At 50.5% G+C, this 14,395-nt stretch overlaps 1 protein-coding gene and 1 non-coding gene across 27 annotated transcripts in view; both read left to right on the top strand.

The window, feature by feature from the left end:
* Positions 1 to 12,346, top strand: part of RUBCN (rubicon autophagy regulator) — a 61,200-nt gene extending 48,854 nt beyond the window's left edge. For 22 of the 26 annotated variants that reach the window (XM_077991033.1, XM_077991037.1, XM_077991035.1 and 19 more), the window contains 9 exons: positions 2,101 to 2,161; positions 3,540 to 3,672; positions 4,285 to 4,430; positions 5,001 to 5,065; positions 5,609 to 5,847; positions 6,684 to 6,745; positions 7,184 to 7,337; positions 8,596 to 8,689; positions 8,915 to 12,346. In XM_077991033.1, the coding sequence (XP_077847159.1) occupies positions 2,101 to 2,161; positions 3,540 to 3,672; positions 4,285 to 4,430; positions 5,001 to 5,065; positions 5,609 to 5,847; positions 6,684 to 6,745; positions 7,184 to 7,337; positions 8,596 to 8,689; positions 8,915 to 9,093 (1,133 nt within the window). In that variant the 3' untranslated portion in view covers positions 9,094 to 12,346. The remainder of the gene's footprint in view (positions 1 to 2,100; positions 2,162 to 3,539; positions 3,673 to 4,284; positions 4,431 to 5,000; positions 5,066 to 5,608; positions 5,848 to 6,683; positions 6,746 to 7,183; positions 7,338 to 8,595; positions 8,690 to 8,914) is intronic. The other 4 variants (XR_013413444.1, XR_013413445.1, XR_013413446.1 and 1 more) reach the window with 1 other exon arrangement.
* Positions 9,584 to 9,663, top strand: MIR922 (microRNA mir-922). The gene has a single exon (NR_032704.1). It is a non-coding gene; the product is annotated as a microRNA mir-922 (primary transcript).
* Positions 12,347 to 14,395: the final 2,049 nt, after the last annotated feature.

Genomic DNA, 14,395 nt, shown 5'->3' on the forward strand with positions numbered 1-14,395 from the left:
GTGTGCCTCTCTCCCTCCACTCCGGGCTCAGAGCCTGGCCTCCGAAGCTGGGCGGCCCCTCCACACTCTTGGTGTATTCATGATTGGCAGGGAAGGGGAAGTCCCTGCATGTACCTCCGACCTCACTTTACCTCTAGTCAAAGAGAGGAAGAAGCATGTTACAGTGTGACTCGGTTGTATTTTCTAAAGAGAGAATGATTTTTTTCTCTCAAAAAAAATTTCTTCTTTGTGAGGATGAGGAACTGCTAAATAGTTTTATGAAGGCAGTGGTTTCCTTAGAAACTGTGAATTATCACTGCCTGTTCTTTCTGGCATGTAGTATTTTCTTTAATAGCCTGGCACTAAAATAAGAAAATTGGTTAGCTCCTTCCTGAGGGATAGCTAAGTTTTTTTTTTTTTCTTTTGTGTGACTCCCAAACAGGATGGAATTTGAAATAGCTGTTAATTGCTTTTAGCCAATTAATCATTTATTCAGAAAATATTTTCTGAAAACTTTTATGTACAAAGCACTCTGAGGGCTGCTAGCGCAAGGCAAGACTTAACGTACAACCCAAGGCAGTGTAAGTGTTACCCAGATACATGTCGCAAACCAGTCTGTGAAGGTCTGGCCTACTGTTGCCTCTACTGTTTTTCTTTTCTCTACCAGCACTAGCTAGAAATAAGACAACTGGCAGTGCACTGGGATCTGGATTTTGGTGGCACAGATTCAGCCAGAAAACACGGTGTACTTGAACATCTTTGTTGTTAAGTAGGCTGTGTTAATTACCAGCAAAGACGTGTTGATGTCCTGTGCTTAGAGAACATATGAAAACTTCTGTTACTTCTATTATCTTACTCATATGTAGCTTTGAAGACATTAGTTTGTCAGCAATATTATTTGAGTATATGCTTGTATATGAGCCCTGTGTTAAGTATTTTAGAGCCAAGGGAAGAAGGAGACACAATCTTATTTCCTAATAGGGTGATTTTATAATCTAGTTGTCCAGACAAAAATCTGCATACAGAGGAAACGTGAGGAACAGTAGAGCTACTCATGGCCCAGTGCACAGTGATGCCATACAAGATTCATGTCCTGAGTGCTCAGAGTAGATTGGTCATTGTGTAGGCTTAATTAGGAAAGAAAGGTCTTTTCACTGGGCAGTGAAGGACGTGAGAGAGAGTATTTCTCAGAACAGTCTTGTTTTCATGACTTGGGTAGGCTGTGTCTGCCTTGCTTGAACATAACTGCTGTGTTTCGCATTCCCCTCCATCAGAAGTATTTGGGTAGACGAGGTCTCTGAGGTCTCTGGAGGTTCAGGCATATCGTGACCAGAAATCCTCTTCTAAATCCTTTGTCAGAAACACGCTGCGGAAGGTCTGCCACAGTTTCCTGTATAATTACGCCTCAGAGATCATGTTGACCATCTTTGTCAGAATGTGTTGGTAACCAGGCATCTCCAAAGAGTTGCAAAGCTATAGAGAAGTTCCTTTTCCTCCATGAAGCTTTTCTAAGGATATAGAAGACTCCAACGTTCAGGGGTAAAATGGCAGCAGTGATGAGATGTTAGCAGCAAAGTTCCAAACACTTGTAACATTCGGGGTGATGGCAACAGTGGTGAAGTGTTAGAAGCAAAGTTCCAATGTCACATGTATTTCATGAGAACCTCTGTGATCCAAGTTACGTGTTAGGCACCGAATGTTACATATCTAAGAGCCAGACAGAGTTACTGCCTAAGGGAGCTTATCATTCAAGAAAGGTTCAGATGTGGAGAATGAGGGAGCGATTTGAGTCCTTGTTTTGTGTCTGTGCACGTGAGGGGTTGTGTCTGTGAACCTCATTCACCGTTTCACACCAAAGCTGAGTCTGTCGTTCTGCCTGGGTTTGTAACACTTTTCACCTTCTCAGTGCTGTGCATAATGTTACTAATTCAGCCTGGTTTTGACTTGGATAGAGGCAAGTTATAACCTGTGTGTAGAGCTTCACCTGCTCCTTTATCCTGCGTAGAATGTGGCACCTGGCTGTTACCCTGAGTGCTTAGCTGGCAGCACCGCATCGTGGGTTCCACGATCCCTCACCCACCCCTTTCCATTGCGCTCCCCTTGTCTCTGGTTTCCATGTAGATGCTGACATCAGAAGGAACACAGCCTCAAGCAGCAGATCCTTCGTTTCCTCCCAGTCCTTGTGAGTACTTTTTTTTTAAAGAAAAAAAAAGAAAACCTGAGGATACGTAGAGAAACAAACCCAGTTCTTGGCATATGGCTGGGCAAAGCCATCCAGATGTAAGAGGAGGCAAGGTCGGGGGAGGGGCTTGCTGATGGTGGCGAGCCCACGAGAGGAAAGCAGAAGCTCTTTGGTCCCAATGGGACGGGCTCTCGTGGAGGCAAAGCTGGAAGTGAGTGATTCCTTCCCTGCTGACTCTCATCATAACCAGAGGCCCCAGAAGGTCTCAAAAGAGAGCAGTGATGATGGTTTTTGGTTATGAAATCAGATTGAACAGATTCCACATCACGGACCCAACCAGGGGAAATAGTAGCTCATTTGGGAGGAAAAATCGCCTTTTAGTCCACAAAGCAATTTTACTCACTTTGTTTTGTAAGCAGGCATTATAATCTCCATTTTGCTGTTAGAGGAGCTGAAGTTAAGAGAAAGGAAGTGACAGAGTCCTTCATTAGCACTGCTGTGTAGTGACAGGAAGTGGGGCTTGAACCACAGTCTTAGGACTGTGAGACCAGCGGACTTTCACTGTCCTATGTGTCAGTGCTGTGTAGTGACAGGAAATGGGGCTTGAACCGCAGTCTTCGGACTGTGAGACCAGCGGACTTTCACTGTCCTATGTGTCAGTGCTGTGTAGTGACAGGAAGTGGGGCTTGAACCGCAGTCTTCGGACTGTGAGACCAGCGGACTTTCACTGTCCTATGTGTCAGTGCTGTGTAGTGACAGGAAGTGGGGCTTGAACCGCAGTCTTCGGACTGTGAGACCAGCGGACTTTCACTGTCCTATGTGTCAGTGCTGTGTAGTGACAGGAAGTGGGGCTTGAACCGCAGTCTTCGGACTGTGAGACCAGCGGACTTTCACTGTCCTATGTGTCAGTGCTGTGTAGTGACAGGAAGTGGGGCTTGAACCGCAGTCTTCGGACTGTGAGACCAGCGGACTTTCACTGTCCTATGTGTCAGTGCTGTGTAGTGACAGGAAGTGGGGCTTGAACCACAGTCTTAGGACTGTGAGACCAGCGGACTTTCACTGTCCTATGTGTCAGTGCTGTGTAGTGACAGGAAGTGGGGCTTGAACCACAGTCTTCGGACTGTGAGACCAGCGGACTTTCACTGTCCTATGTGTCAGTGCTGTGTAGTGACAGGAAGTGGGGCTTGAACCGCAGTCTTCGGACTGTGAGACCAGCGGACTTTCACTGTCCCCTGTGTGAGGGTGATGAGCAGGCCGGGGTGCTGCCGGTATTCTCCCAGCCCAGAAGTTGCTGTGTGGGGGATGAGATCATGAAGGGAAGCCTCCATCTGCCCGTCCTTTCCCGGTGTTCAGCCGTCCTTGATTCTCCCCTTTCCAGCTCCCACGGCTTCCTGCACTCCACATCTGCTGAGGCGGTGGCCATGGGGCTCCTGAAGCAGTTTGAGGGGATGCAGCTTCCAGCTGCCTCAGAGCTGGAGTGGCTCGTCCCGGAGCACGACGCCCCTCAGAAGGTAGGTCCTTGGCTCTTCTTCCTACCCAGGGGCCGAGAGCCTTTGTGACCTTGTTTTCCTTCGTCACACATCCCCAGTCTGGAATGAACCTGTGTGTTCCCCGCCTTACTCATGGAAGCCATTTATTACAGTGGCTCAGGTGATAAATGAACAGTGAATGCTTGCTCGCCTTGTCAGAGCGGAGATGACGGCTCCTTCACCGTCCTTATTCACGTGACTGCTCGCCAGACTCAGTCACGTTTGGTTTCTGACCAGCTCGGAGACGCTGCGCAAAAGCGAATTGCTTGGATTCTTTGCTCTGCACTTGTCTTTAAGGCATGAAACACCCTGGCACGGCAAGGGTCCTGGAATGGGCGCAGGAACAACATGAGCCGTGGGGCCACTGCCGTGGGAGGCCGTTTCTCTTTGCTTCTTGGAACCCACAGCCCTCACTTCTAGTACCTTGGCGCCTCCTGGTTGGTTCTGAGGACCAAGGTTACCTGAAGCTCTTATCCTGTGGTGTTCCTGAAATGTCTTTCACTCATGATGCTCTGTCACGGCCAAAAGGGTCCTGCGTTTGTGTGTCCCACACCCATCCGTGTGCGCTTACCCCAACTGTGTTTTCTCCTGCAGCTTCTACCCATCCCTGACTCACTGCCCATCTCACCGGATGACGGGCAGCATGCTGACATCTACAAGCTGCGGATTCGTGTTCGTGGCAACTTGGAGTGGGCGCCCCCCCGGCCTCAGATAATTTTTAATGTTCATCCCGCCCCAACGTGAGTGGCCAGTGTCTGTGCCCTTGGGAGCACAGATCCGTCCTCTGTGGATTGTCAGGGTTTTCGTCTCTCCCACTTGTCTCTGCCTCCAGCTGTCCTTCCCACACGGTTCTCTTCATTTAAAGGCGGAGGAGGAGGGTTGTTCATTTTGTCCGTCGTTTCTTACTCTTAAGTCTCAGAGCTGACTGGAAACAAGGCGGGTTTTGTTTTGCTGGCATCCCCAACCTGTTGCCTTCCTCCCAGCAGTTTTGTGAGCTTGCTGGTTTTTCTTTTCTATCTAAGATGGATGGATGCTTTTCTCTCCTGTCATTCTTTCCTTTACCACGTGTCATTGCTTACATTTGTACAGAATGTGTGGTTCATTCCTGGGGAGAGTCACTGCCTAGACCTAAATCCTGTATGGAGTCGGCTCTCCCAGTAGGTTCAATGTTGTCCAACTGAATCCTAGGTGAATTCCCCTCTCTTCCCATACTTACCTGGCACTGTGTGTGTGTGTGTGCTCAGTCCCTCACACCTCAGAGGCCTCACGCAGCTGCTATCTGCCAATGCCCTGTCCTTATCCTTCCTCAGGAGGAAAATTGCCGTGGCCAAGCAGAATTACCGCTGTGCAGGGTGTGGCATCCGGACTGAGCCCGGTGAGTGCCTTCCCTTCCCACCATGCTGCCTCCAGAGGCTCTGTGCCCTCCCCCACGTGCAGGGAGAGGTGGCGTGTCAGAGGCGGCACAGGAGGGGCAGAAGTAGGGAATGCTGCCTCCAGAGGCTCTGTACCGTCCCCCACATGTAGGGAGAGGTGGCGTGTCAGAGGCGGCACAGGAGGTGGCAGAAGTAGGGAAGGAGAAAGAAAGGTTCGTAGTAGGCGAGAGTGCTGGCGATCGGAGGGAAATGATTTCTGGGAGCGCATGGCCAGGCCTGTATACTGTGGGAAGTTGGGTAGTTCCAGCCAGCTGGCAAGGCTGGATCTTACCAACTGCGGCTGGTTTTATTTCCTCAGGGCCTCCAAGGTGGGACATTACCCCAGGCTCCACTCTGGATTTCGGCGAGCTCTGGGGAACTCAGACAGAGGTTGCTAGAGGCCATTGGCCGTCCCTTTCCACCCTTTCAAGGGAAGAGCAGAGCCCCCTTCCCAGTTTGTAGGTGGGAGAGTTACATCTGGCTTTCTGGCTTTCCGGTTTTTCCAGATTATATCAAGCGACTGCGGTACTGTGAGTACCTCGGCAAGTACTTCTGCCAGTGCTGCCACGAGAATGCACAGATGGTCATCCCCAGCCGGCTTCTGCGCAAGTGGGACTTCAGCAAGTACTACGTCAGCAATTTCTCCAAGGACCTGCTCATTAAGATCTGGAATGATCCTCTCTTCAACGTGCAGGACATAAACAGTGCCCTCTATAGGAAGGTCAAGCTGCTCAATCAAGTCCGGGTAAGACCTTGGAAAGGCCACCTCAGAGTCTTGCCCTTCTCCTCCCCTCGTCTCCTCTCCTCATCTCCTCCCCTCGTCCCTCGTCCCCTCCCCTGGTCCCTCGTCCCCTCCCCTCGTCCCTCGTCCCCTCCCCTCGTCCCTTGTCCCCTCCCCTCGTCCCTCGTCCCCTCCCCTCGTCCCTCGTCCCCTCCCCTGGTCCCTCGTCCCCTCCCCTCGTCCCTCGTCCCCTCCCCTCGTCCCTCGTCCCCTCCCCTCGTCCCTTGTCCCCTCCCCTCGTCCCTCGTCCCCTCCCCTCATCTCCTTCCCTCGTCCCTTCCCCTGGTTATACAGGGCTTCCCACAATTACCACACTTCTTGTCGTCGCAGTGTCAAAGCTGTAACCGTCTCCATTCATGCCCTCCCTATGTACTTTCTTAATCTCTTCCCATTTCCCAGGTATCTGTCTAGTTGGAGCCTCAAACCTGGCAATGGCAGCTATGAAGCTGTAGATAGCACTCGATGGCAAAAGCAGAATTTCTTCCTTCACTGAAAACATGAGTGAATGAATGAGGAATAGGGTAGCTAGTGAGAAACTGGAATTTCAGAGCGCTCCTCTGCCCCAGGCTGCTTATGTGACTTGGGCAGACAGACCTGGCGAAGGGGCCTTCCCTGAGCAGAGAGCACTCTGAAGCCAGTTGTCAGAGTGAATTAGAGCGAGTTAGAGCATAGGACACTCTGCTCTGGCTGCAGCATGCAAGGCTTCTAGACCTCCAGGGTTTAAAGGCCCTGGGCTTCCAGCACTGGATTCCTCTTCTCACATCCCCCTCCCACTCCTGCCCCCACCTCTTTCTTTTCAGCTGCTGCGGGTCCAGCTGTGTCACATGAAGAACATGTTCAAGACTTGTCGACTGGCCAAGGAGTAAGTCCTTTGTGGAGCCAGAGCCCTCTGGCCACGTTGCTGTCTCCGAAAGGGACACATCCCAGCACTCGGCTCTTGTTATGTAACGGAGGAGAGTAGAGAGATTTTGCAGAAATGTAAAGTGGTAAACGAGAGGCCACAGCAGTAACTGTATCTGTGTCCTTCTCTCTGGAGGGGGAATCTGTGGTCATTCCCTCCAGGGCAGGCCGCTGCTCTTAGCAGGCTGGATCCCACGTGGACCACTCTGCAGGAGTCTGTAGTCACTTCTGCCATCCAGACACCTAGTAGTGTGGAACGGCTGGGGTGGCCTGGAACACTGGGCTGGCCGATCGTTGCCCACCCTTGTTACTTTCTGCAGTTTCTGGATAGGGATCCTTCTACTACGACGTGGCACACGCACTGTTCATTCCCTCCCCTGCCTCCTGTCACTCCCTGTAGGCTTCTGGATTCCTTTGACACAGTCCCGGGCCACCTGACGGAGGACCTCCACCTGTACTCACTGAATGATCTGACGGCGACCAGGAAGGGGGAGCTGGGGCCCCGGCTTGCTGAGCTCACCAGGGCAGGGGCTGCCCATGTGGAGAGATGCATGGTGAGAAGGTCTCACTGTGGCATGCAGCTGAGCCCTTGCTTTTAGGGTTATAGGGAGTGGGGTGGACCTAGGGTTCTGGCCACTTAGCTCGAGGAAGTTGAAGTGGCCAGTCAGCACTGGGAGAGGAACTGGAAAGGACTGCTGTTCCTTAGCCTGGAGAGTAGCCAGAGCACCCGATCTAAAGAACCTCGAGTGAGGGGAGGAGCTGGTGCTGGCTGTGGCCCTGGGTAGCTCTGGGCAGGACTGAGTAGACTTTCACTAAAGAATTGTCGGCCGGGCACAGTGGCTCAGGCCTGTCATCTCAGCACTTTGGGAGGCTGAGGTGGGTGGGTCACCTGAGGTCAGAAGTTCAAGACCAGCCTGACCAACATGATGAAACCCCATCTCTACTAAAATACAAAAATTAGCTGGGCATGATGGCCTGTAATCCCAGCTACTCGGGAGGCTGGGGCAGGAGAATCGCTTGAACCCAGGAGGCAGAGGTTGCAGTGAGCCAAGATCACGCCACTGCACTCCAGCCTGGGCGACAAGAGCAAGACTCCATCCCCCACAAGAAAAAGAAAGGAATTGTCATGATGTGAGAGGAGAACTCTGGATTCGAATCTGGAGAGCTTCTACCCTCGGCCTTCGTTTGTTATCCTAATTTGTGTGACATCGTTTTGTATATTTATGTGTTCCACAAACGTACATCGTTATTGTGATCTACTCAACATGTAAAAAATGCAGAAATTATACTTTTCGATCTTCCTGTCTTAGACTATGCCCAGTTTATGTTCCTGTGACAGTCCCAGAATTAGAGCTGGGCATAGGTAGGGAACCCTGTGTGTCTGGAAGGAACTGGAAATACTTCACTATAAGCGGACTCCAGACTGGGTGCTGTATTTGAGGAACAGCCTGGTCTCCACATTTGATCTTAATTGGTTGTGGTTCCTTTTCTGAAATAAATCACAACCCAGATGGGACTGTCGGCTTAGGAAGCCCTTTGTGGTGCCATTTCCTCCTTTTCCTCTCTTACGGAGAGCCACGCCAGGGGTCAGAGCTTCTGTGGCTAGTGCCTGTCTGATCTCCTGCCTAAAGCTGTGTCTAACCCAGCCCAGCCCTGGCCCTAGTTTAGCTTTCATGCTTCTGAGTCAAGCCCAGGCCTCCTCCCTGTGGGCAGCAGAACCCTGCAGACCACTCCCGTCCTTGGTGTTCACCCTCCCGTGCCAGTTCCTGATGTGCCGCTCCTCATGTTGCCATCTGTGTTTTTCCTCCCCAGCTCTGCCAAGCCAAGGGCTTCATCTGTGAGTTCTGTCAGAATGAGGATGACATCATCTTTCCCTTTGAGCTCCATAAGTGCCGGACCTGTGAAGGTGAGGGCAGGTGCAGGCGTCGGGCAAGTGAGCCTGAACACAGGGCTCCTTGATTCCCCAGAGCCACCCCTGTTAGCAAGAGTTCGGTGCCACTCAGCACCTCACAGGGCCTCCCCAGGGGACACCGCACCTTGGTGGCGAGAAGGGGCTGTGGCAGCAACTGACCTCTAGCTGGAGATAATACAAATTGTTTTCTTCTCTCTCCTACCTTCCCAACCTGAGTAGAGTGTAAAGCGTGTTACCATAAAGCCTGCTTCAAGTCTGGAAGCTGTCCGCGCTGCGAGCGGCTGCAGGCCCGGCGGGAGGCGCTGGCCAGGCAGAGCCTGGAGTCCTACCTGTCGGACTACGAGGAGGAGCCCGCCGAAGCGTTGGCCCTGGAAGCCGCCGTCCTGGAGGCCACCTGAAGAAAGCACGTGAAGCCCCTGTCTGGGCCGGGGTCACACATATTGCAGAACTGAGCCACTCTTTGAAGGACTTGCCCCACCTGGGGCTGCTTCTTTTTTTTAATTATCATTTTTTTTTTTACTGACTTGTCTGACGTCCATGTGCAGTCAGCCTTTGGTAGGTTGATGGGTCCAGAGTCTGTGGTGACAGGTAATTTGTAAGCTCCAGGTGTTTTCATGAGAACTGACATGTGGGTCCTTCAGTGAAGCTTCTAGTGCCTCTGTCAGGGGAAGAGACAGCAAGACCCAGTTCTTCCAGCGTCTGTGGCCTTCTCCTCTAGAACCAGACCTGGTTTCTTCTCCTCTAGAACCAGACCTGGTTTCTTCTCCTCTAGAACCAGACCTGGTTTCACCTGCATGTCAAGTATCTTTTCCAATTTTCCTTTGTTCTTGTTCTGGAGCTTCTGAGCCAGGCCTTTCTCAGCCACCTCTCCTCCTGCTGCTGAAACAGTGGCGTTCTCTCTCTCCCTGTCCTGGACTGGGGTCAGACCGTGCCCCGAGGAGAAGCAGCAGAGAATGAGACTACGTCGTGGGCATTTTGTCCACTTATTTGGGTATTTTGGGGGCCACACAACAATCATGACTATCCTGGACTCCTCAGAGACCTCAGAGAGGCAGCCGTGAATGTCCCTGTGTTGCTGGGATTTCCCGTTTGGAATATTTGAAGTATAGATGATGCCAGAAGCTGACTTTCTTCATCTGCCCTGGTGAGCTTGAAGCAAAGAACAGAACTGATGCTTAGGCCAGGCTCGTCTGCAGCCTTATGCCACAAGCATACGTGAGGCGGCAGCTCTTGCTGAAGGAGCACTTACTCACAGGGGCTGTCGGCCCCTCTTAGTGTTAAGGTCTCTTTTAGTTAGCCTGGCTTTTTGGTGCAGGTATGATCTTTGAAGCTCAGGCAAGTCCCTGATGCCATCCTAAGGTGAGGACAGGAACCCCACCCACCCTCTTCTTAGTGTGTCCCTGACCACTCTGTCCTCTGTTCGATGGTCATCGTGGTTCTCAGTGAAACTACAACCCAACTCCCTTCTCTCTCCCCTTGTGCAGCAGAGCTGCGTCCTTCCCTGGTGGCCGAGTCTCTCTTGCCTTAGCTTCTGTGGTCAAAGGTGGAGAAAAGCTTCCTGCTATTAGTGCTGTTACAGAACTCGACAGTGTGTGGATGTGAGTGTGAATGTTCTGTGTTCTTGGGATAACAAGAGCCTTTATGCCAATTATGCACTTAGCTCTGTGTAGCCTGGTGATGTTTATCTGTTCAGTTCCCCATTTGATAGTGCTGGTTTTAGTGTGCGTCCTGCCCCCGTTAATGTGTGTGTTGACGGCAAAGTCCTTTCGATAGTGCTGGTTTTAGTGTACTGCCTCCCCCCCATTAATGTGTGTGTTGACGGCAAAGTCCTTTCGATAGCGCTGGTTTTAGTGTACTGCCTCCCTCTGTTAATGTGTGTGTTGATGGCAAAGTCCTTTCGATAGTGCTGGTTTTAGTGTACTGCCTACCCCCCGTTAATGTGTGTGTTGACGGCAAAGTCCTTTCGATAGTGCTGGTTTTAGTGTACTGCCTCCCTCTGTTAATGTGTGTGTTGACGGCGAAGTCCTTGGATGGGACCATGTGTGTGTTTGTGATGTTCCTCAAGTTGATGCAGCTTCTAACCTCTGTGAAAACACTGGTCAGAGTGGCTTCCCCAAGAGCGGGCGGCTCTGTGAACTAAAGCCTGCAGCATTTCTGTTCTGGGACTGAATTCAGCCCGTGGGCCCGTCTTCCTGTAGTTGCCTGCTGGTAGGAGAACAATGGGCGTGGGCGCTGTCCCTGGAAGCTGAACAGAAGGGGGCCTGTGGTTGGTGGAAGCTGATGAGAGCCTGAGCTGGCGGTAAGAAGGAATCTCCCAGGGAGGTGGGAGAGGCCTTAAGGTGATGGCCAGGGCTGAGGCTCCACCAGCACGAGAGGGAACGTGTGGGAACCGGCCCCTGCTCTTGGTTCCTCTGCCTCAAAGTTGGGATCTGAAAGCCACGCTGGGCTACAAGACCCTGGAGCTGTTCTCTCTTCTGTTCACAGTGAGGCTCTAAAGGCCAAGGCCAGCAGTTCTGAAGGGCTGACTGGAAGGCCCGGGCCCTTCAGGGAGCTTCACGGAACTCAGGTTTCACTAGGGGTTCGGTCCCAGGTCCAGACCCAGGGGTTTATAAAAATGGTGAGCTCTCCTTCCAGGTTTGGTTTAAATTACACATCCAGGCCAGGCATGGTGGCTCACGCCTGTAATCCCAGCACTTTGGGAGGCCAAGGCGGGCAGATCTTGAGGTCAGAAGTTTGAGACCAGCCTGGCCAATGTGGTGAAACCCCGTCTCTTCCAAAAATACAAAAATTCACCAGGCATGGTGGCGGGCACCTGTAATCCCAGCTACTTGGGAGGCTGAGGCAGGAGAATCGCTTGAACCCAGGAGGTGGAGGTTGCAGTGAGCCGAGATCGCACCACTGCACCCCAGCCTGGGTGACAGAGCAAGACTCCGTCTCAAAACGAAAACAAAAAAGTGACACATCCAGCTCCCTCTCCAGGTCGCTGGAGATGTGCTCTCTTGTCCCGCCTGTTTCTCATCAGCACAGGATCAAAGGATGAAAATGCTGACAGCTTCTGAAGCCGAACTCAGCAGTCTCACAGGCTCCTGACTTGTCACTTACTTTTCTCCGTCTCCCTCAACTGCACCCCATCCCTTCAGATCGTGCGTGTTTTAGTGACTGACACGCTGCTGCCATCACCGTCCAAATGCCCATTTATTTATTTATTCGAGAGGGGGAAAGCGGGTAGAGGATGGGATGTTTTGGAAGCACTTTGCAACTTGTCAGTATCTGAAAATCCCCTGCTGTTGTGGGGAGAAGCTTTGAATGCACTGAAGAGAATTCCTTCTAAACGAAGGTGAGGGTAGTGTTGAGGGTAGTGTTCTTTCTCTAATAAAGGGAAAGAAAAAAACATAGGTTGCTTACCAGGTGGAGACAAGATTCAAGACATAGCAGAAAAGTGGAAGACAAATATCTTCCACTTAAATGAGGCTGTTTTGACGTTCTCTGCCAAGGATTTAGAGCTCTTGTTGAATTACCATAGAAGAAGCGCGAGTCTCAGTAGAGATGTTCTGTGTGTGCAGCCTGTGCTCTGAACTGGCTTTCCACCTGCCGTGGTTCTTGCACAGCCTGGCAGTTCATTGTCATCTTTAATAAACTAAGGAAATGAAATTCTGTCTTTGGTTAGCCTTCCTTGACTGTCAAGAAATGGCATTGTGTCCACTGTACAGCAGGTATATCTGAACATTGAGAAGGTTTCCGTTACAACGTAAAGCAAATGGGACCACACACATCAAGGAAAGTGGGGTGGAGTGGCTGCGTCACTAACTTGCCATGAGACCTCTCGAGCGAACCACTTCACTTCCCTGGATTTCTGGCGCATGGAACATGTGCCCCCTGCCCATACCCTTGGTGTAGTTGTCACTTAAAACGAGGTGTCTTCCTCTCCGCAACATCTGACCTGCCTTAGATGCTTCAGTTCCCACTTCTGTGACTACCTAGCATCTTTCTCGTGCTCTTGGCCCACTGGAGCTCCAGCTCTACCCTGCAACTCTCTGAACATTTGCCCTTAAATGTCCCCTTGTCATCTCCAACCTGCGTGTCTAAACCCAGAATAAATACCGTATTTCCCATGTCATCTCCAACCAGCGTATCTAAAACCAGCATAAATACTGTATTTCCCATGTCATCTCTAACCTGCGTGTCTAAAACCAGCATAAATACTGTATTTCCCATGTCATCTCCAACCAGCGTGTCTAAAACCAGCATAAATACCATATTTCCCATGTCATCTCCAACCCGCATGTCTAAAACCAGCATAAACATCATTTTCCCATGTCATCTCCAACCCGCGTGTCTAAAACCAGCATAAATACTGTATTTCCCATGTCATCTCCAACCTGCATGTCTAAAACCAGCATAAATACCGTATTTCCCGTGTCATCTCCAACCAGTGTGTCTAAACCCAGCATAAATATCGTTTTCCCATGTCATCTCCAACCAGGTGTCTAAACCCAGCATAAATACCGTATTTCCCTTGTCCAGCATGTCTAAAACCAGCATAAATACCATATTTCCCTTGTCATCTCCAAGCCGCGTGTCTAAAACCAGCATAAATACCGTATTTCCTTTGTCATCTCCAAGACGCATGTCTAAAACCAGCATAAATACCGTATTTCCCATGTCATCTCCAAGCCGTGTCATCTCCAACCAGCGTGTCTAAAACCAGCATAAATACTGTATTTCCCTTGTCATTTCCAAGCCGCGTGTCTAAACCCAGCATAAATACCGTATTTCCCGTGTCATCTCCAACCCACGTGTCTAAAACCAGCATAAATACCGTATTTCCCGTGTCATCTCCAAGCCGCGTGTCTAAAACCAGCATAAATACCGTATTTCCCGTGTCATCTCCAAGCCGCGTATCTAAAACCAGCATAAATACCGTATTTCCCGTGTCATCTCCAACCAGTGTGTCTAAAACCAGCATAAATACCGTATTTCCCGTGTCATCTCCAACCAGTGTGTCTAAAACCAGCATAAATACCGTATTTCCCGTGTCATCTCCAAGCCGCGTGTCTAAAACCAGGATAAATACCGTATTTCCCGTGTCATCTCCAACCGCCGTGTCTAAAACCAGCATAAATACCGTATTTCCCGTGTCATCTCCAACCAGTGTGTCTAAAACCAGCATAAATACCGTATTTCCCTCGTCATCTCCAAGCCGCATGTCTAAAACCAGCATAAATACCGTATTTCCCGTGTCATCTCCAAGCCTCGTGTCTAAAACCAGCATAAATACCGTATTTCCTGTGTCATCTCCAAGCCGTGTGTCTAAAACCAGCATAAATACCGTATTTCCCATGTCATCTCCAACCAGCATGTCTAAAACTAGCATAAACATCATTTTTCCATGTCATCTCCAACCAGCGTGTCTAAAACCAGCATAAATACTGTATTTCCCTTGTCATTTCCAAGCCGCGTGTCTAAACCCAGCATAAATACCGTATTTCCCGTGTCATCTCCAACCAGCGTGTCTAAAACCAGCATCAATACGGTATTTCCCATGTCATCTCCAAGCCGCGTGTCTAAAACCAGCATAAATACCGTATTTCCCGTGTCATCTCCAACCAGCGTGTCTAAAATGAGCATAAATACCGTATTTCCCGTGTCATCTTCAACCAGTGTGTCTAAAACCAGCATAAATACCGTATTTCCCGTGTC

The sequence above is a fragment of the Macaca mulatta genome, chromosome 2 (assembly GCF_049350105.2).
Source record: "Macaca mulatta isolate MMU2019108-1 chromosome 2, T2T-MMU8v2.0, whole genome shotgun sequence".
In the NCBI taxonomy this organism is placed as follows: Eukaryota; Metazoa; Chordata; class Mammalia; order Primates; family Cercopithecidae; genus Macaca; species Macaca mulatta.